At 46.3% G+C, this 19,581-nt stretch overlaps 1 protein-coding gene and 1 long non-coding RNA gene across 4 annotated transcripts in view; one reads left to right on the plus strand and one right to left on the minus strand.

Annotated features, from left to right (window-relative positions):
* The first annotated feature begins 4,272 nt into the window (after positions 1-4,272).
* RRAGD (Ras related GTP binding D) overlaps positions 4,273-19,581 on the plus strand; it is a 46,109-nt gene continuing 30,800 nt past the window's right edge. For both annotated transcript variants that reach the window (XM_023205278.2, XM_023205279.2), the window contains exon 1: positions 4,273-4,705. In XM_023205278.2, the coding sequence (XP_023061046.1) occupies positions 4,558-4,705 (148 nt within the window). In that variant the 5' untranslated portion in view covers positions 4,273-4,557. The remainder of the gene's footprint in view (positions 4,706-19,581) is intronic.
* The window catches only part of LOC111538079, a 56,007-nt gene continuing 44,467 nt past the window's right edge, over positions 8,042-19,581 (minus strand). The window contains exon 4 of one of the 2 annotated variants that reach the window (XR_002730200.2): positions 8,042-8,209. This is a non-coding gene — a long non-coding RNA (uncharacterized LOC111538079). Of the gene's footprint in view, positions 8,676-19,581 lie in introns of both variants that reach the window. The other variant, XR_002730199.2, reaches the window with a different exon arrangement.

Genomic DNA, 19,581 nt, shown 5'->3' on the forward strand with positions numbered 1-19,581 from the left:
GGGATTACAGGCTTGAGCCACCGCGCCCGGCCAACAGATCCATTTTTTGAGTGTCTATATGAGTTTTGCTTCTTTACTTAGGAGATTGGGAGCAGCTCATCACTTCCCTTCTACCGTTTTCAGTTCAATGGCTTTAATGTAGAGTTTAGCCTTAGGCCATTAAATAGGACTAAGGCAGGGGTGTCCAATCTTTTGACTTCCCTGGGCTACATTGGAAGAAGAAGAAGAGTTAATTGTCTTGAGCCACATATAAAATATACTAACACTAATGACAGTTGATGAGCTAAAAAAAAAAAAAAATAGTAAAAACATCTCATGATGTTCTAAGATAATTTACGGGTTTGTGTTGGGCTGCTTTCAAAGCCATCCTGGGCCACAGGGTGTATAAGCTTGGACTAAGGTTTCATGTCAGGCTGTCTGAGTTCCAAAGCAGTTTCTCCATCCATTCTGTGCAGTACCTTGGGTGACTTGTTTAACTTGAGTTTTCTTATCTATAAAGTAGAGGGGATGATATCACATTCTTAAAGGGATTATTTTAAAGTTCATATTATCTTGGAACAGTGCCTCCTCATTTGTAGAAAATCTCAGTAAATGTTAGCTAGCTAAATTTTAATGGGTAATAGACAAAGATCTTCTTTCATGATGCTAAAAATGTCTAAAAGTTAAGAGGTTTTTTTTTTTTTGTAGAAGGAAAAGTTAGTTTAAATAAAATAAGCATTTAGTCATCGTGATATTGTAGTCTCTTCAGATCTCAGGCAGTCTTGGACAGATGAAGGCCTAAGACTTATGCTCTTTTTGCATGTCAGCTCATTCCTAGTTGCTGTCTTATAGTTAACACTTCATATTTACCCACACTTTTATTTACCACACATTTCCCAAGGTTTGGAGCAAGTAGAAAACGTGGCTGCTATTTCTTCCTGAAGTTTCTCTTAGAAATAGGCTAGATCTGTGTGAAGAACCATATACTATCTTCATCCCTTCCTCCCTCCCTTCCTTCCTTCTCTCCTTCTTTTCTTTCTCCCCTCTCTCTTTTTTTCCATAAGCATTTATTAAGCACCTGTCAAGTATAAGGCATGGTTACATACTTGCCATGGTTACATACAACAGCAAAAACCATGGGTAGCCCAGAGACAAATCCTCACATTCTTCGGAGCACTCTCCCAGGGAGACATCCCCAGACATAGGCTGAGCTCCAGTCCAGAGCAGCCAAGGCAGCAGCCAATTCACTGAGCAGATCCCACGCTGAGTGTCTTAAAGGCTTTCAGGGTTCTTGTAGTTTTTTTCAGTTTTTATTTAAATTCAGAAAGATTCTACACACATGATTTTTTAAATTCAAGAACTTCTATTTCTAGGATATTTTCAACATATCTCTTCTTTGAAAGCTGACAGTATTGAAATGATGTCAGCAAAAGAAAAAAAGCAATCAAGGCTTTTCCTGTTCTGTTCAACTATACATTTCTGAAATGGTAGTAAATTAGAATATCTTAAATCTGTATGTGACTCTTTTATCTAGCTTGGGTTAGAATATAATTGAGGATTTGAGTTCTACTGATTTTTTTGTGGGATTTTATTCTATGCTTAAGAATGGTCCACGCCGGGTATGGTGGCTCATGCCTGTAATCCCAGCACTTTGGGAGGTCGAGGTGGGTGAATCACCTGAGGTCAGGAGTTCGAGACCAGCCTGGCCAACATGATGAAACCCTGTCTCTACTAAAAATACAAAAAATAGGTGGGTGTGGTGGTGCATGCCTGTAGTCCCAGCTACTCGGGAGGCTGAGGCAGGAGAATCTCTTGAACCCAGGAGGCAGGGGTTGTAGTGAGCTGAGATCATGCCACTGCACTCCATCCAGGGTGATAGAGTGAGACTCCATGTTAAAAGAAAGAAAGAAAAAAAGAATGGTCCAATTCTCAAGTATCTTGGAGTGTGCCACAATCTACTGTTTTCCTTCTAAGATCTCTCTTCTTGGGGAAGTTAGAGGATCATCAGACATTTCTGTCCTTTCTGGTCCATAGGCACAGTGGGGCTGTTGGATTATGACCTGCCCTTTCCTGATCCCTTGGGTCCATGGGGCATACACACTTGGCAACCTGCCCAGGAATGCCCTATACATCTGAGTCTGGGTTGACCTTGGACAGTCTTCTAGGATCTCCTAAACCGTTATTTGCAGTTTGAATCAGGCCAGTTCAAAGACCTCTTGAGGCTGGTGGGCTAGCTATAGGATAGCTGAAAGTCCTCAGCCACACTCTGGGAGGCCCTCCTCCCTGATGTTTCCTTTGATGGAAGGGATGAAAATAGGCTAGGAGAATTACTCCTAGGAAATGAGCTTTGTAAGGACCTGAGATTTTTTCCCCCTCATTTAATCTTCCTAATAATCCTTACAAGGAGTGATATTCTATTGATAAGCAATCAAGTTTAGAAGAGCTTAAGTAACTTGCCTCTGATGGGAGTAAGTAGTGCCTGCTTGTGTTGGTGATGCTCCTTGTACCTCACCCCACGCTGGGACCCGCTCCCTGCCCTCCCTAACCAAGCTCTGTCCTGGACTAGGTTCCAGGCTCCCTTGCCTTCTGGCTACCAGATGGGTTTGGCCAATGGGTGACACAGGAGAGCGGAGGGAGGATGGATGGAGAGGGAGAGAGAGAGGTCAGGGTATTTCTTTGCTCTCTTCTTGATGTGAGGCAGTGCTGGCAGCAGCAGCTTCCTCATCAGTTACAGCTCCTGTTTTGTGGCCCCTCTCCAGGACTATAGTTCCCTTCCTTCACTCCTGTAAATTTAGGGGTGGTATTTTCTTCCCACTATTGCTAATACCTGCATTGATTCCCTGAACTCTGTCTACACCCCTGTAAATTCACTTGAAGGCTTCAGTTTGCACGTACCGTTTATTTAATCCTGGGAAGGACCTTAACTGATACAGTTATAGCAAATTATACTGCCTGCCTCCCTTGGAAAATCTCAGGACCTTTCCAATTAGAAGCAGCCACCTTCTGGAAAGTGTCTGCATCCACCTTCTACACTCAGAAATTAAAAAAATCCAGGACATGAGTCATGATTTGGTAGACTGCGAGCTCTTTCAGGGCAGGAACACAGCCCTGAGCATTCTTGGACCCCCTACTTAGCCCAGCCCCAGGCATATAGGAGGTGGTTAATAAATGTTTCTTATGGAGGTTAGCACCCTTGGGCCCCGAGAGTCTCCTGCCCGAGCTTCTTCCCTCCGGTTCTGCACTGCTCCACCGGCTGAGCTGCTGGCACCTGTAGGAGCTGGATCATGATGCTGACCAGCCGGTTTTTTCTTATTGTACTCCACAGAAGGAAGTTCATCCACGTGATTTTTTGCAGTACCCAGAAAGGGTGGGTACAGTGTGTTCCGTGGTGAAAAGCTTGTGAAGGAGGAATGCAGGTTTTAGAGTCTCACTCCACGTTGCTGCTATTCCTATTTGAGAATTGCCCCCCCACCACCGCCACTCCCCTACTCCCACAAAAGCCTTGAAATATTTTATTTATGTGGGATTACAGTCTATGCAACAATGAGACATGAGGAGGTGGCCATGAATAGCCCCTGAGTGTGTTATACACTGAGACCTTTTCCAAAAGGCTGCAGAGGAATTATTTAGTCTAAGCAGCCACGAGTCATGTGATTTCTTCAGAAACATTTACATGTGGGTAGGCCTGCTTTTTGAATATTCTTGGTGGGAAGCACTTTGAACCATAAAGGCACACTAAAAGACAATTGCTATGGAGACTGCGCCTCCACTGTGCATTTATCTGAGTTCTCCGTCTGGGGCTCTTGAGCGTCCACAGGGTGTCCTGGGCACGCTGCTCTGGGGTGGGGGATCTGGGCGCGCCACAGTGTTGGGAGGCCACCCACTTGGGACCCCTAGCTCGGGACTGTAAGCAGGAGGCATCCGCCCACGGTATGGGCTCTGCGGGTGTGTGTGCGTGTGGCAGTGGGACGACGGGGGGACATTCAGGGTGTGCGGCGCCCCCTCCCCCACCTGTGCGGGGACCACGTGAAGGAGCGGCGCGTGGGGGCCCCTGGCGCGCAGCCGCGGTGGGTGACGGCGAGGCGTCCCGGGGGCCCCGTGTACGGGGCGTGTGTCTGCGTGTGAGCGTCTGGGAGGGTGCAGGGGCCCCGCGCCTCCCTGCTCTCCTCGTGCGAGTGCGTGTGTGTCCTCGGCCTAGCGCCCAGCCGAGTGGTGCCCGCGGCCGGGCGGGCGCGCGCCCGTGCGGGGTGTGTATGTGAGTGTGTGACAGTGTGTGTCAGGTGACTCGGGTCACGCAGTCTCTCTCTCTCTCTCCTCCGGGAGGAACTGCCGCGCTCCGGCTGACTCCTCCGCCGGCGGGCGGGGCGGGGGAGGGGGCTTCGGGCGCGGTGGGAACCGCGGGACCCGGACCTGGGCGCCGCCCGCCGGGGGACGCGCGGCCCCCGCTTCCGCCGGCCCCCGCCGAGCTCTAGACAAACCTCCGCTTCAGAAATAGGCTGCGGACGGCCAGCTAGGAGACTTGGCCCCCACCCCGGGACCCCCGCCGTCCCCGGGCCGGCCGGCCGGCCGTTGGGCGCGATGAGCCAGGTGCTGGGGAAGCCGCAACCGCAGGACGAGGACGACGCGGAGGAGGAGGAGGAGGAGGATGAGCTGGTGGGGCTAGCGGACTACGGAGACGGGCCCGACTCCTCGGACGCGGATCCGGACAGCGGCACAGAGGAGGGAGGTGAGCGCCTGGCCCCCGCGTCCTCTGCTCGTGCCCCTTTCCTCCCCTTGGCATCTTCCTGCCCCCAGCCCGGCAGTGCGCTGGTCACCGACTTGGAGGGGGTCCAGGGGAGCGGAGTTGAGGGGTTGGGGTGGGGAGGGACGCCAGAAGCGTGACCTCGAGCTGCCAAATGAGGGAGCGCGGTGCTGGTGGCGGAGGGGCAACCAGGATCGGTGGAAAAGGGGAAGGAGGGAGGAAGCGTCTGGGCCGGAGGAGCGCGCGCTTCTGCCCCCTTCAGAGCCGGTGCCTCCCGCGCCCCTCACCCCAAGTTCTCCGCAGCGTCTGGCGGTTGGGGAGGGGAGGGGACCACAGGCGCGCCCTGGGACCTCTCTCCCTGAACGGTGCTGTTGAAGCCAGAGTCAGATGTCGTGGCTAAAAAAAGGCAGCCGGCGGCAGCGTGACTGGCAGGGTCGTCGGCAGCTGCGGGTGTCAGTCTCGCCCCGCGTCGCCGCAGGAGGGGTCCACCCAGGTGTTGGCTGGGGAGACCCGCGGGGCGGCGGGGGGATGCTCGCCAAGCTGTTCTGGGAGTCGCCGAGTGGCCGCAGGTTTCCCGGGATCCACGCAAATACCGTTGTCAGGACACCTTATCTGCCCTCGGTATCACCACCTGGACATGGCAGTGCCTGCCCGGGAGTGAGCGCGCGGCGGGGGAATTCTTTGCCATTGAAGCAAACTCTTTTTCTGTTCTAGAAGCGGGTTTTAGCAGTCGTTCAGCTTGTGGGGGCTTCCTGCGTTTTCTTAAGGTCTAAGGAAGTTGAGAGCCTTTTCGTATTCCAGAAAGGTTAAACTTTTTTTAGTTTCCCTCAGAAAAGAGTAAAAGTTCCTTTATTGTAAGGTCACTTGGGAAGGTCAATAGAAAGCGGCTGTTAAACATGATGTTATTCTCAGTGAAACTGTATGCATCCAAGAGAAGGAACTAACTTTAATATTTCACACTGAAGAAATCGTGTGAGAGATACAAGTACCTTTGTGACTATTGATTTTTAAAGAACTTTTATTGAGAATTCACTGAACTTATTTTAAATTCTCTATACAAAGCTTTTCTCACGAGGGTAGTTTCATTATTCTACATCTGGCAGGCACGACTTTCAATGAATCAGAAAGGAAATAAAGTTAACGATGGCTTGCACCTGGTAGATGAGAAAGCAGCCTTCCCACTATGAAAACATTTTTTCATAGTGTTTTCTCTCTTGGGATGATTTGTGCTGATTCCTCATTTGCTTAAACTGATGTGTGCACCTTTGTGCTTTCTGTCTTCTGCACCCCCGGTAATTGGTCTTACCGTTGAGCACCAGGCCACATTTTTGTAGATAAAGCCTTTCAGCCCTTTTATTGGAGTCTCTAGAGCTACCTTCTGTAATTAAATTGTTCAGTCGCCTCATTATTATTCAAATTCCATTTGTTAGCTCCTCCCAGATTCTTAGAGGACTCCAGAGAGATGCAGAATAGGGATGTATTAGCAAGGTATTTGAAATGGTGGACACAGTAGGGTGTGTGTGGGATTCTCTTTTTTAAAAAAGAAAAACAGTGGGGGGTGGAGGGGCCACATCCAGGAGAGAAAGCCCTGTAATTTGATACTGTCCTGAGGCCTGGAGGGTCCAGAAAAAGTACTGGACCCCTCATTTATTCTGCAGTTCTTTAAGTGGGCACTTTTAAAATTTGATTTGGGGACTTGAAATTGAAGTGAAATTAAAGCCCTGCTTGAGGGACAGGATTCCCGGAACAAAGGGCTTTCCCAGAGCCCAGACTTCCGGGCTCCTTAGCTGTTAACCTAAAGGCAAACTTGCCTGTAACTGATTTTTGGTGACTTGCATAATAAAATCCTTCTGAATGAGCTCTTGGGATCAGCTTGGGATCTTGCTATAAAAGGATTAAATATATTTATATTGTGAGAAAAGCAACATGTTTGCTCGGCAAACTTTGCTTAAGCCTGGTTTCTGTCCACCTGGGCCTGCTGTGGATAGGTGGTCTGCTCTGATTTCCTCCATTATATTTTGACCTCTGTTCTTTCCAGATTTTCCTGGCTTTGACTTTCGGGTTTAGGCCTTGATGCAGAATCTCTGTCAGAACATTTGCTCTCTAGTGGCAGACAGGCTCCTCAGTCAGCAATTCCAGCGAGGACTGTTCCTGATGGCTGTCAGGCCAGCTGATATGGTCTGGGGAGTGGGGTTTGGGAGGGGGAGGTTGGGAGTTGTGACTTCCCTTCCTGTGTGCCTCAAAAGGCTGATTCACGTGTTGCATTATAATCTTGTTTTATTTTTGGTAAAATTTACATTTACCGGTGAAACCCTATCTCTACTAAAAAAAAAAAAAATACAAAAAAAAAAAAAAAAAATTAGCCGGCCGTGGTGGTGCACGCCTGTAATCCCAGCTACTCAGGAGGCTGAGGCAGGTGAATCGCTTGAACCTGGCAGGCGGAGGTAGCAGTGAGCCGAGATTGCGCCATTGCACTCCAGCCTGGGCAACAGAGCAAGACTCCATCTCAAAAAAAAAAAAAAAAAAAATTTACATTTACCTACTCTCAAACTTAAGAAGTAGAATGTAGGAAAAAAAAGGACCTATTCTGAGAAAAGATGTACTTTGAACCACTAGCAAAGCATTTCTCTAATGGACCCCTCTCCCCTTTCACCTTCCTAATAGCTTGGTTTAGTGCCTGCACTTAGTGGAGACCTGGGGCTTTTCCCACTAAGTTCAGAAATCTACCCTGGCAGATGGGAGGCTGAGGGTGGGATGTGGGACCAACTAGTCTTGCCAGCTAAGTTGCAAAGCAATTTATCAGGAGCTGTGCAAGAGAAGTGGACTGAAGGTGGCTATGTAATGCAGTTTTCATTTCCCTCAGTCTGTGGGACTTATAAAGGAACCTCTGATCTTATTTTTAAACCGAGTGCGCCTTGTAAGTTTTACCGCATTGTACTAAGTTTGAAAACATAGGGCAACTAAGGTGAGACTTAAATTGCACTTCTCTGGCTTCCACTCCATATTTTATTCATGAATAGCAAAAGTGTTCTCAGGCACATTAGTTCTGTTAGGGCAGATTTGGGCACCTTTCAACCCTGCTTTCATGGTAGTTAATTACAGGTAAGGTGAGTCTCACCTTCAATCCCCACACTCCAGATAAAACTCCCAGAGGGGAGGCAATGGTTAGGCCGTTAAAAACAATTGCACCAAAAATAATGATTATTTTTAGATTCATGGACTTTAAATCTTTTAATAAATCACTGTGCTTTAAAAACTGTAATAACAAGGAAAGCAGTTACAAGATCATATTTAATCAGAAAGTAAAATTGTTTTCCCCCCAAAACGCCTCCCATTTTTTTAGGAGAAACTTGGCGTAATGTAGCTGTTCACCTACAGTCTGGTGAAGTTCAGTCTTTGTCTTCATAGCAGCCTGTGCACACCCTTAGGGTCTGAAGAAGTGACTGTGTGTAGGTTTCTGGAGGCATGAAAGATCCAAGGTCTTCCTTCCTGAAGGATGTAGATGGGGTGAATCCAGCAATTCATATGTATTAATCATTAGTTCATTAATGTCAGCTTTTTGTGGGGAAGGGACTGGGTCTCTCTATGTTGCCTACACTGGTCTTGGACTTGTGAGCTCAAGCAATCCTCCTGCTTCAGCCTCCCAAGTAGCTAGGATTATAGGCATGCATGACTGCATGGCTTTTTCCTAAAATATTTAAAAATTATTAGTGACTTCACCTTTTCATTGTTCCTTGGAAGTAGAGATAATGGTTATACTGATACTGAAATCATGGCTCAGAGATACCAGGGGACTTTTCTAGTGCCCTATCATGGGCTAGAAGTGAGCCAAGTTTAGAAGAGGATCAAGTGTGTTGAAATGTAAGCCCCTTTTCTTCTAATTCTGCCTTATCGGAAAAGAGCTGGGTTGACTACAGCTTTGGACACAGCTTGTCTCTTGGATTTCCTTCTGGCCCTGGAAATACAGAAGAGTTGGAACAGATGAAACTATGGAATAGTTTAACATGATGTGATCAAAGTTAAACTTTAGGTAAATACTTGTTTGAATGCCTGTATTTAGAGAGTATCTTTTTATGTCAGACATTTTATAAACCTGTGTCAGTGATTCAGGGCATCAGAGAATACTCTCTACTTTTATTAGCGATCTCTTCCATTTTAATACTAGATAGAGGGTCGTCTAATGGAAACAGGAGGCACAAACAACAAGTTCTGGATAAGAGCCAATGGCTTTGGGTTTGAGAGATCATCTTTTGTCTTTCAAAGATAACTGAGTCTGCCCCAAGTTCACCGCCTGTGTTATTCAGTCCTCCCCCAGCCCATAGCAAATGCTGGTGACAATCAATTTCACTTTTAGCATAGCCACTTCGTTCCTGCTCATTTTCTTCTTTCTTTCCTTCTTTTGAGATGGAGCCTCACTCTGTTGCCCACGCTGGAGTGCAGTGGCGCGATCTCAGCTCACTGCAAACCTCTACCTTCTGGGTACACGTGATTCTCCTGCCTCAGCCTCCCCAACAGGTGGGATTGATTACAGGTGCCCACCACAACGCCCAGCTAATTTTTGTATTTTTAGTAGAGATGAGGTTTCACCATCTTGGCCAGGCTGGTCTTGAACTCCTGACCTCAAGTGATCTGCCTGCCTTGGCCTCCCAAAGTGCTGGGATTACAGGCATGAGCCACCGCACCAGGCCTCTTCTTTCTTTCTTCTCTACCTCCTTTATTCTTTTGGTATTCTTTTATTACCTCCTTTATTCTTTTGGTATTCTTTTATTTTTTTAAAAAATATTTTTTGTTCTCCCTCCTGTGCCGCAGCCTTAGAGCTCTCTTATAATGGCCTTTCCTAGTTCTGCTGTGACACTCAAAAGACAAAAAGTTTTTTCACTTCTGGGCTACAGGGTCCAGGGTGCTTGCTGGTCGACCTTCTCCTCTTGTGGTCCTCCAAGAAAGACTTCGGCTCTGTTTCTCAGTGTGTAAAATAGACGACTGCGTAAAGCCAACCTTAGTGCACTCTCAAAGTGATGGTTAAAAAGTTTGTAAGAAGGCACATTAGTAAATCAGAACATATTAGTGAAACGGGAAAAGTTCCCTTGTCCCCCTCGCAGGGTGTGTGATGGGGGTCTGGCTTGATTCTTCAGTGCTCCGCTCCTCAAACCTCTAGGGGAGCACACAGATGGGCAGGCTATGGAGCTGCAACCCCACGACAGTGTCTAGGGGTGGATGTTTACAGCTCCTAAAGCCCCAGTGGGCATGTGTTACAGGGTGCTCTTTTAGTTTTGCTGTCTATGGGCTTGTGTTAACCAGCTCAGTCAGACCCTCTACCTTGTCACAAGGACAGAGTGCTTTCTGTATCCTGGGTTCTTGCCTTGGAGTACCGGAAGAATCGGATCACACCTGGGCTTGGAGAATGAGTGCAAGACTTTATTGAGTAGAAGTAGCTCTCAGCAGATGGGGGAGCCAGAAGGGAGATGGTTTTCCCCTGGAGTCAGGCAGCTGTTTTCTGACTACTCTGGCCAACCTGGTGTGCTTCCAATGTTCTCTCGACGTCTAGCCGCTTGAATATTCTTCCACCCATCCCCTCCTCTTGATTTCCAGCCGCTTGTGTGTTCCTCCACTGATGTGCTCCTCTTTCGACGTCCAGCTGCTTCTGTGTCTGCCTTGCTAGGCTCTTGGGCTTTTATAGGCACAGGATGGGGATGTGGCAGGCCAGGGTGGTCTTGCAACATTTGGGCTGCAAGTGCCTGACCTCACCTAGGCCTGTTGGGGTGCAGCCCTAGCCAGGGACCACGCCCTCGTCTCTACCTGGAACTTCCCTTCTCCCTTCCAAATCATTTAAAGGGACCACACCCTTCCCTTCCCAGCACTCCCCTTATCATTAGGACTGCTACTGAATACATATGTTAAGGAAATATTCATATGTGGTATTTACCATGTTTTTAAATTATCTGCCAGTGTGATTTGAGAGGATTTCATAAAGATTTAGTTTTCATGCATAAATAAAAGAATCACCTTCAAAAATCTTTATGCCTTTGAAAAATATGTGTGCTGTTTGCATTTAATTTTCCCTGCTAAGTAGTTAATCAAATGGACAGTGAATCTTCATGATTTTTGCATAGCTCTTGTTAGTAGTAGTATTATTATTCATATGATTCATTCCCACTTGGGTTAGAATTTGTTATTGAACTCTTGGGTCTTGAATGTATAAGTAGTTCCATTGATCAACATAAGCTCCAGAAATTTAAAGGAGCCACAGAGAAAGTTGCAAACAGAAACACACCAGAGGCCTCTTCCTAAAACCATAAGCACATAGAGGCTTAAGCCTTTGTTGATCCCACAGAATACTAATAGCGAAGAAATTCTAATTTTCCCTTAAGGTTGAATGAGCCTCTTACTATAGTCACATTCCACTGAAGACCCTCTCGTTGCCTAGGCTTGGAGTGGGAAAAAAGGAAGAGGAGTGAGTGTGTGTGTTTGTGTGCCTGTGTGTGTGTCCTTGTGTGCCTGTGTGTGTGTCCACGTGTATGCTGATAGAGGAGGAAATGAAGGCTCATGGGCAAGGGGACATGTATGGGGTCACATAGCTAGTAAATGGAGAGCTGGGACTTGAACCCTAGTCTGACACTAACACCGTGCTTTTTCAGCCATTCCACTTGCCATCACTTCGCCACTACGTTATCTTAATTCTTGCATTAAATAGTTTTTTTCCTGTTTTGAGCCTGTTCAAAGATGTTACCTCTCAGAGAACTCTCCTTAATTATAATAGTTCTCAATCGTATAATGCACTAGAATTTGTGAAGTGCGTTTCATATGATATCTCATTCTTCCTGGAGAGACCCTTGAGCTTAGGATGGCAGGGCCAGCCTTAAGAGCTGTGTAAGGAGGTGAACATTGGCTTTCAATTCCCATTTTCCTGATTTCTGGTTTCTTCTTTGTTGTAAGCATTCCTAACCCTCAGATCAGTCAGGCAGGGTCCCCAGGCAGCCCTGTTGTACTCAAGGCACTAATCCATCTTTTTCTCCCTTCTTTTTCTATTTACTAAGGCCTGTTGGTTTTTGACAGAGCTCTGCTGGTTACTGGATAATTCCGGATTAAGTGATTAGCCTTCAGGTATTAAAGACTGATATGGCCCAATTTGATGACCCCTCCCCATAGTGCTGTTCCTTGGGTGATTGAATTTCCTGGGGTCTACAGCAGTCCAGTTTGAAGGCTGGGCTCTTTGGGCAATCTGGGTATTGATAGCACCAAGTGTAGGAGATGTGAGGTCTATTTGGTGTCTCTGACCACAGTAAATAAACCTTCACCTAGGCATAAAGCTGATCCTCTTGATACCCAGTTCCAAGTGCTGATCTGGGCCAAAGTCAGACATGAAGTTTCTTTTTAAAGCTTCAGTTAATTTAGCCTCAAATTCTGCTCAGTCACTTTCACGTAATCATCTCAACAAACATCTATTGAGTGTTTGCTGTGGGTAAGCACTGCGGCCTCAGTTTGTTTTAACAACAATTTTAATTTTGTTAAGTTACAAACTGCAAAATTGTGTGTTCGTATTTTTCTATACTTTGTGTTACACAGGCTATTGGGCCCAAATGTTAGACTAATAGGAACAAAGCCCCCTTTGGAATATAATATTAAAATTTTATAGAAAGGTAGAAGTTGCTTACCAATACCTAATACCCCTTCAAATGACAACTGTTTTTATTCTTCAAGTATGTGTGTAATAACCCATGTGGGAAAAATGGCAAAAGGCCACATTGATGTTTTCTGAATATAGAGAATAAAGATTTAAATCAAGAAGTTGTCAGGCGCAGTGGCTCATGCCTATAATCCCAACACTTTGGGATGCCAAGGTGGGAGGATTGCTTGGGCCCAGGTGTTCAAGACCAACCTGGGCAACATGGCAAGACCCTGCTTCTAACCACCACCCCTCCCCCCAAAAAATTAAAAAATTAAAATATTAGCCAGCTGTGGTGGAGGTGGTGTGTCTTCGCTACTTGGGAGGCTGAGGCAGGAGGATCACTTGAGCCCAGGAGTTTGAGGCTGCAGTGAGCTGTGATTGAGCCACTCACTGAACTCCAGCCTGAGTGACAGAGTGAGACCCTCTCTCGCAAAAAAAAAGAAAAAGAAAAAGAAAACCAATCAAGAATTCGGTTATCATCCATGGCCATACACACACACACACACACACACACACACACACACACACAGCTATATATATAATGTATATATCCCCAGGTAAAGACCACTTTGTTGCCTTATAATATTCCACAGACATAAAGGTTCTCAATGCCTGGATGTTCCGTAAGTACCTTTGAATTGGTACTTTATGTCTTGACAGTTTTTTAAAATGTCATTATGGTAAAAGCACCTAACATGAGATCTGCCTTAATAAGTTTTTAAGCATACAATATGCTATTGTAGATACCCTGTTGTGTATCAGATCTCTAGAGCTTACTCAGCCTGCTTGACTGAAACCTCATGGCCATTGATGAGTACCTGCATGGGAGGTGCCACTGACATTTGTAAAGGATGAGTGTTACCACCTTGAGATGGTAACTGACATTTGTAAAGGATGAGTGTTACCACCAGCAACCGCTGGTTGATGAGAGGTTGGAGTGGGTTAGTTTTTGAGCTGTGGCCAAGGCTGAAACTCCTCAAACATGCCCTCACTTTCACCCAACGAGGTTGGGGGAAAAGGACCATCAGGCATGGGCTAGCTCAGCAGCCTCCATTCCCTGCTTCAAGCCTGTCACATTCTTACCTCCCTTCTGAGGCCCTGGGTCCTTTCCCAACGTAAGCTGCAGACCAGCAAGCCCCTCAGACTCAACAAGTTCAAATACTTTTTCAGCTTCGTCCCCCTAACCTTCTTGGTGAATGGGCTGTCAGGTCAGGAACCCAGGGCTTCTGTCTCCTTTGTCCCCCATGCCTAATGTGACACAGATTTGAGCTCACAAGTCCATTTCTTCTGCCTGTTTCCACAGCCTGTGCCTTAGTTCTTTGTCATTCATGTTCTAGAACAACCTCCTAATTCCATCCTGGCTCCCGCAAGGGAGTCTGTTTCTGGAGTGAACTTAATGAAATGTAAATCACATTAATCTCCCCTTAAAATCCTTAGTGATTTCCAGGCCGGGCTTGGTGGCTCACGCCTGTAATCCCAGCACTTTGGGAGGCGGAGGCTGGCAGATCATGAGGTCAGGAGTTCAAGACCAGCCTGGCCAACATGGTGAAACCTCGTCTCTACTAAAAATACAAAAATTAGCCAGGCATGCTGGTGCTTGCCTGTAATCCCAGCCACCCGGGAGGCTGAGGCAGGAGAATTGCTTGAATCTGGGAGGTGGAGGTTGCAGTGAGCTGAGATTGCGCCACTGCACTCTAGCCTAGGCAACAGAGCAAGACTCCGTCCCCCCACCCCCCCAGAAAAAAAATTCTGAGGATTTCCTCAATGCTTTCAGGGTAAAATCCAAACATCCCAGCATCACACTCCTGAACTAGCCAGTCACCTCTCCATCAACCAATTTCTTCAAAGATATATATTGAACTCATGCCATGTGCTACCTTGTATTTTGCCTGTGCATATGTGAGAGAGACAAACAAAAAACAAGTAAACAAACAGAAAGACAAACATACTAAAGATGGACTATTAATAGTAATAAGGACTATTAAAAAGGCACAGGGTTATGGCCCAGGAAGTGATAGTGCCTGATTTAGCAGTGGGGGTGACATTGCAGCTGGGCTGAACTGGAGAAGGAGCTCTTCTAGGTGGAGGGAAGAGCAAGGTGAGACCCTGAGGTGAGGAACCTTCTGGAAGGCCAGTGTTGCTGAGGAGAGGGAACAAGTGGAGAAGATGAACCAGGCATGGGTGAGGGGGAGAAGAAGGCATTTGGATTTTATTCTAAATGCTGTGGGGGGCCAGGCAAGGTGGTTCACACCTGTTATCCCAGCACTTTGGGAGGCTGAGGCAGATGGATGACCCGAGGTCAGGAGTTCGAGACCAGCCTGGTTAACATGGTGAAACCCTGTCTACTAAAAATATAAAAATTAGCTGAGTGTGGTGTCAGGCGCCTGTAATCCTAGCTACTCGGAAGACTGAGGTAGGAGAATCACTTGAACCCGGGAGGCAGAGGTTGCAGTGAGCTGAGATCGTGCCACGGCACTCTAGCCTGGGCAATAGAGCAACACTCTGTCTCAAAAAAAAAAAAAAAAAAAAATGCTGCGGGGAAGCCCCTGGACAGTGTTGCCTCATCTTGCCTTCAAACTGCATTCCCTAACCTCCAGTTTCCTGAACTTGCAAATCTCTTCCTGGAACAACCTTTCCCTCATTCATCTGGTCCATGCCTCCTCTTCTTTAAGACTCAGATATTACTCCTCCAGGGAGCCTCTCTCAGTGCCTAGAGCACCTAGCTGGCCGTGCATGGTAATTGCCAGTTTCTCATGTCTGTATTCCCCTCTGATTGCTGGGGGATGAATCGTTTTTCTTTGTGTCTGCAGCCCTGCCTCACGCTTGGCCAGTGTTCAGGGAACCTTCCTGAAATGAGAACAAACTGCCCTCTTGGACATTTCATCTCACTACAGCAACTTCCTGGGTAGGATGAAGGGGAGCCCTCCCATAGCGGATTTTTAAAGACTTGTCCCCTGATTGCTCCTTTTAGTGGGGCTGTCATCTTTCATTCTCTTTTGCCTGCCTAGAAGCCTGAGACAGAGCTTAATGCTTAGGGAGGTGTTGGTGGAGAAAGCCCAGCCTTCTGCAGGAGGCTGGGAGGCTGAGGTGCCTCCCTTACTGGCATAAGCTCTCTGCCTCTTGTACTCCAGAGAATTTTTTTTTTTTTTTTTTGGTGCCTGTCCTTGAACCCCGGATCCTCAGATTAACGCTTTACCGGGGCTAAGCTACCCGGGCTTTATGAGAAGATACTTGAGGAGAGGGTGGGAGGAGATTAGAGGGAAGATTTTTGTCAGCAGTCCATTTCTGATATATAAGAAACCTTTCCTGATGTAAAGTCGTGGCCTACAACATTTTTTACCCTGGCCCACAGTAAAAAACATTTAGACTCTGAACGAGTACCCACATACATGTAAATAAACCCAAGAAGGTTTCACCAAGCCGTATTTTTACTCTTATGCTATACTATGTGCTCCAATATTTTCTAGTTTTTTTCTTTTTAAATGTCTTTGTTGTTGTTTAATGCTGTTGCTGTTTAATCCCCACAAATTGATTTTATGAAGACTAATGTGTTCTGACTTAAGGTTTGGAAATCACAGATATAAAATATTTGAAGAGCAGCTGGAATGAAGCCATTTTGTAGAACACCTCAAGGAGAAGTTGTCCTGTAAATTTTAATTCATGAGACATGCAAATTAGACTACAGTTTAGTATTAAATGTTACAGACAGAGAGCTGATTGGTGGTGAAGGTTCTGGGTGAGCACTCAGATGACCAGTCATATGATCTTGGGCAGGTTCTTTCCCCGAGATTCCTCAGGGGTAGAATAGACTTATGCTCCCTCACTGGGCCGGTGAAGTTTGTAGAAATGTCCAGCCTAGACCGGGAACGGTGGCTCCTGCCTGTAATCCCAGCACTTTGGGAGGCTGAAGTGGGAGGATCACTTCAGCCTAGGAGTTCCAGACCAGCCTGGGCAACATAGGGAGACGTCGTCTCCACAAAAAGAAAAAAAAAAAAAAAATAGCTGGGCATGGTGGTACAGAGTGCAATGGCATTATCACAGCTTACTGCAGCCTTGACTTCTGGGCTCAGGTGATCCTCCCACCTCAGCCTCCTGAGTAACTGGACTATAGGCACAAGCCACCACAACCTGCTAATTAAAAATATATATATATTTTTAGTAGAGAGAGGGTTTTGCCATGTTGCCTAGGCTGGTCTCGAACTCCTGGGTTCATGCAATTTGCCCTCCTTGGCCTCTCAAAGTGCTGGGATTATAGGCATGAGCCATTGTACCCAGCCTACACAGCGTATTTCCATACACCCTAACTGAATGTAATAAAATGCATCTGTTCGGAACTAGGGAGTCCCTGCAAAGTTGATGGTGTTCTTGCTGATCCAGGCCACCCTTTCTCAGCTATTTAATGGTTGGTGGCCCGTGCTTGAATTTGGCAGGCAGGGAAAAGGAAATACTTCCAGCTGTATGTGTTGTTGCAGCCGTATGTGTATTTAGTTCCCCAGCGTTTCTGTGTATGTAAACATGCATGCATACTCCCTCCCTGCTTCACAGTGGTGTCTGTCACCTCGCCACACTCCCAGGAGGAGGAGATTCAACTTCTACGGGTCATCATCGTGGATGATCATGCCACATAGAGACTTACAGACTGTGCTGGAGAAACATTAAAATCTACGCCCATATCTAGCAGTATAAATTGGGAAGAAAGGCATTTATAAACACATGAATATTTTTGCACTTGCACATAATTTAACGAGGAGTTTTGCTTGCATTAATTGGGTGCAGTGTTGCACAGTAGAAAGAGAATGCATAGATCGTGAGTGGGCCAGTCCTCAGTTTGAATGTTACTTGACCTTTCTAAGCCTGTAAACTTTAAGTCCAATTAGAGTAGAGTTTAGTATTTAATGTGACAAATAGAGAACTGATTGGTGGTAAAGGCTCTGATTGGTGGTGAAGGCTCTGGTGGTGAGGGCTCTGGGTGAGCACTCCACCGAAACCAGAATTTTTTCACCTGTGAAATGGGGATAATAATATCTGTTCTTTTTTTTTTTTTGAGACGGAGTCTCGCTCTGTCACCCAGGCTGGAGTACTGTGGCCGGATCTCAGCTCACTGCAAGCTCCGCCTCCCGGGTTCACACCATTCTCCTGCCTCAGCCTCCCGGGTAGCTGGGACTACAGGTGCCGCCACCTCACCCGGCTATTTTTTTGTAGTTTTTAGTAGAGACGGGGTTTCACCGTGTTAGCCAGGATGGTCTCGATCTCCTGACGTCGTGATCCGCCCGTCTCGGCCTCCCAAAGTGCTGGGATTACAGGCTTGAGCCACCACACCCGGCCTCAATATCTGTTCTTGAAGGAGCATGAATGGGATGAAGCGTGTAGAGTGCATAAAGTAGTGGCTGGCACATCGTAGGCACCTTCATACATGATAGCCATTAGTTCTCATTGCATGCATATTTTCCTGTTCCATGCAAGGCATTGTGCCTTTGCTCACATTTGGACTTCCCTCTTCTGGAGGACCTCCTGCCCGCTCCTCCAAATTCTGCAGTACTTTAAATCTGCATTCATAATCTGTATGATCCAATGGGTCTCTCCCTTGGCCCACAAGCATTTCCCTGTACTTTGCATTGATTAAACACTTGCTGTTTGGGAGGTGATAGCAGAGCAACCATAACTGTTAAGGTTTCTGTTCTTATCTCTGAGGTTACATTTTTTTAATAACAACTGTAGCTGTCAATTACAATTACTTGACATAAAATAACACATATTTGATACGTTTTCACATATGTATGCACCTGTGAAACCATCAGCACAATGAAGACAAAGAACACATCTATCACTTCCAAACATTTTCCCATACCTCTTCCTCCCTCTGACCTTTCCTTACTGCCTACTGCCTCTTCCATTCCTTTTTTTCTTTAATTTTTGAGATGGAGTTTTGCTCTTGTCACCCAGGCTGGAGTGCAGCGGTGCAATCTTAGCTCACTGCAACTTCCGCCTCCTGGGTTCAAGTGATTCTCCTGCCTCAGCCCCCCAAGTAGCTGCGATTACAGGCACCCACCACCATGCCAAGCTAATTTTTGTATATTTAGTAGAGACAGGGTTTTGCCATGTGAGCCATGCTAGTCTTGAACTCCTGACCTTAGGTGATCCACCCACCTTAGCCTCCCACAGTACTGGAATTACAGGTATAAGCCACTGTGCCCAGCCCTGCCTCTTCCATTTATTAGGTAACCACTGATATGCTATTTGCCACTGTGGATTAGATTAGTTTACATTTTTAAAAAAGAAATTTATGAAAGAGGAGTAATGGTTTCTTTCAATTGGCATAATTAGAGATTCATCCAGGTTGTGTGTATCAATAGTTAATTTTTTTATTGCTGAGATGCACCACAATTTGTGTATCTAGTCACCTGCTGACGGACATTTGGGTTGTTTCCAGTTTTTGACTATTACACATAAAGTTATTATGAATCTTTGTGTACATGTTTTATATGGACAAAAACTTTCATTTCCCTTAGGTAAAAACTCAGCAGTGGAATGGAAGGAATAAGAAGATAGGTGTATGTTCAACTTCTTAAGAAACCACCAAACTGCTTTCCAAATCAGAATCATTTTACATTTCTACCAGCAGTGTATGAGAGCTCTGGTACCTCCACATCCTTGGCAACACTTGTTACTCTGTGTCTTCCTAATTTTAGCCATGTTAGTGGGCATGTAATAATATCTCATTATAGTTTTGATTTATATTTTATAATGATTAATGATGTATTGAGTATCTTTTCCTATGCATTTTTACCTTCCATAAATCTTCTTGGGCAAGCTGTCTCTTCAAATCTTTTGCTTGTTTCACTTTTAAAATTGGGTCAGCCGGGTGTGGTGGGTAATGCCTGTAATCCCAGCACTTTGGGAGGCTTGAAGTCAGGAGTTCGAGACCAACCTGGCCAACATGGTGAAACCCCGTCTCTACTGAAAATACAAAATTAGCCGGGCATGGTGGTGCGCGCCTGCAATCCCAGCTACTTGGGAGGCTGAGGCAGGAGAATCACTTGAACCCGGAGGTGGAGGTTGCAGTGAGCTACGATCGTGCCACTGCACTCCAGCCTGGGTGACAGAGAGAGACTCCATCTCAAAAAAACAAAAAACAAACAACAAAAAAAATCGAGTCATTGGTTGAGTGCAGCAGCTCACGCCTGTAATCCCAGCA

The sequence above is a fragment of the Piliocolobus tephrosceles genome, chromosome 5 (genome assembly GCF_002776525.5).
Source record: "Piliocolobus tephrosceles isolate RC106 chromosome 5, ASM277652v3, whole genome shotgun sequence".
Taxonomy (NCBI): domain Eukaryota; kingdom Metazoa; phylum Chordata; class Mammalia; order Primates; family Cercopithecidae; genus Piliocolobus; species Piliocolobus tephrosceles.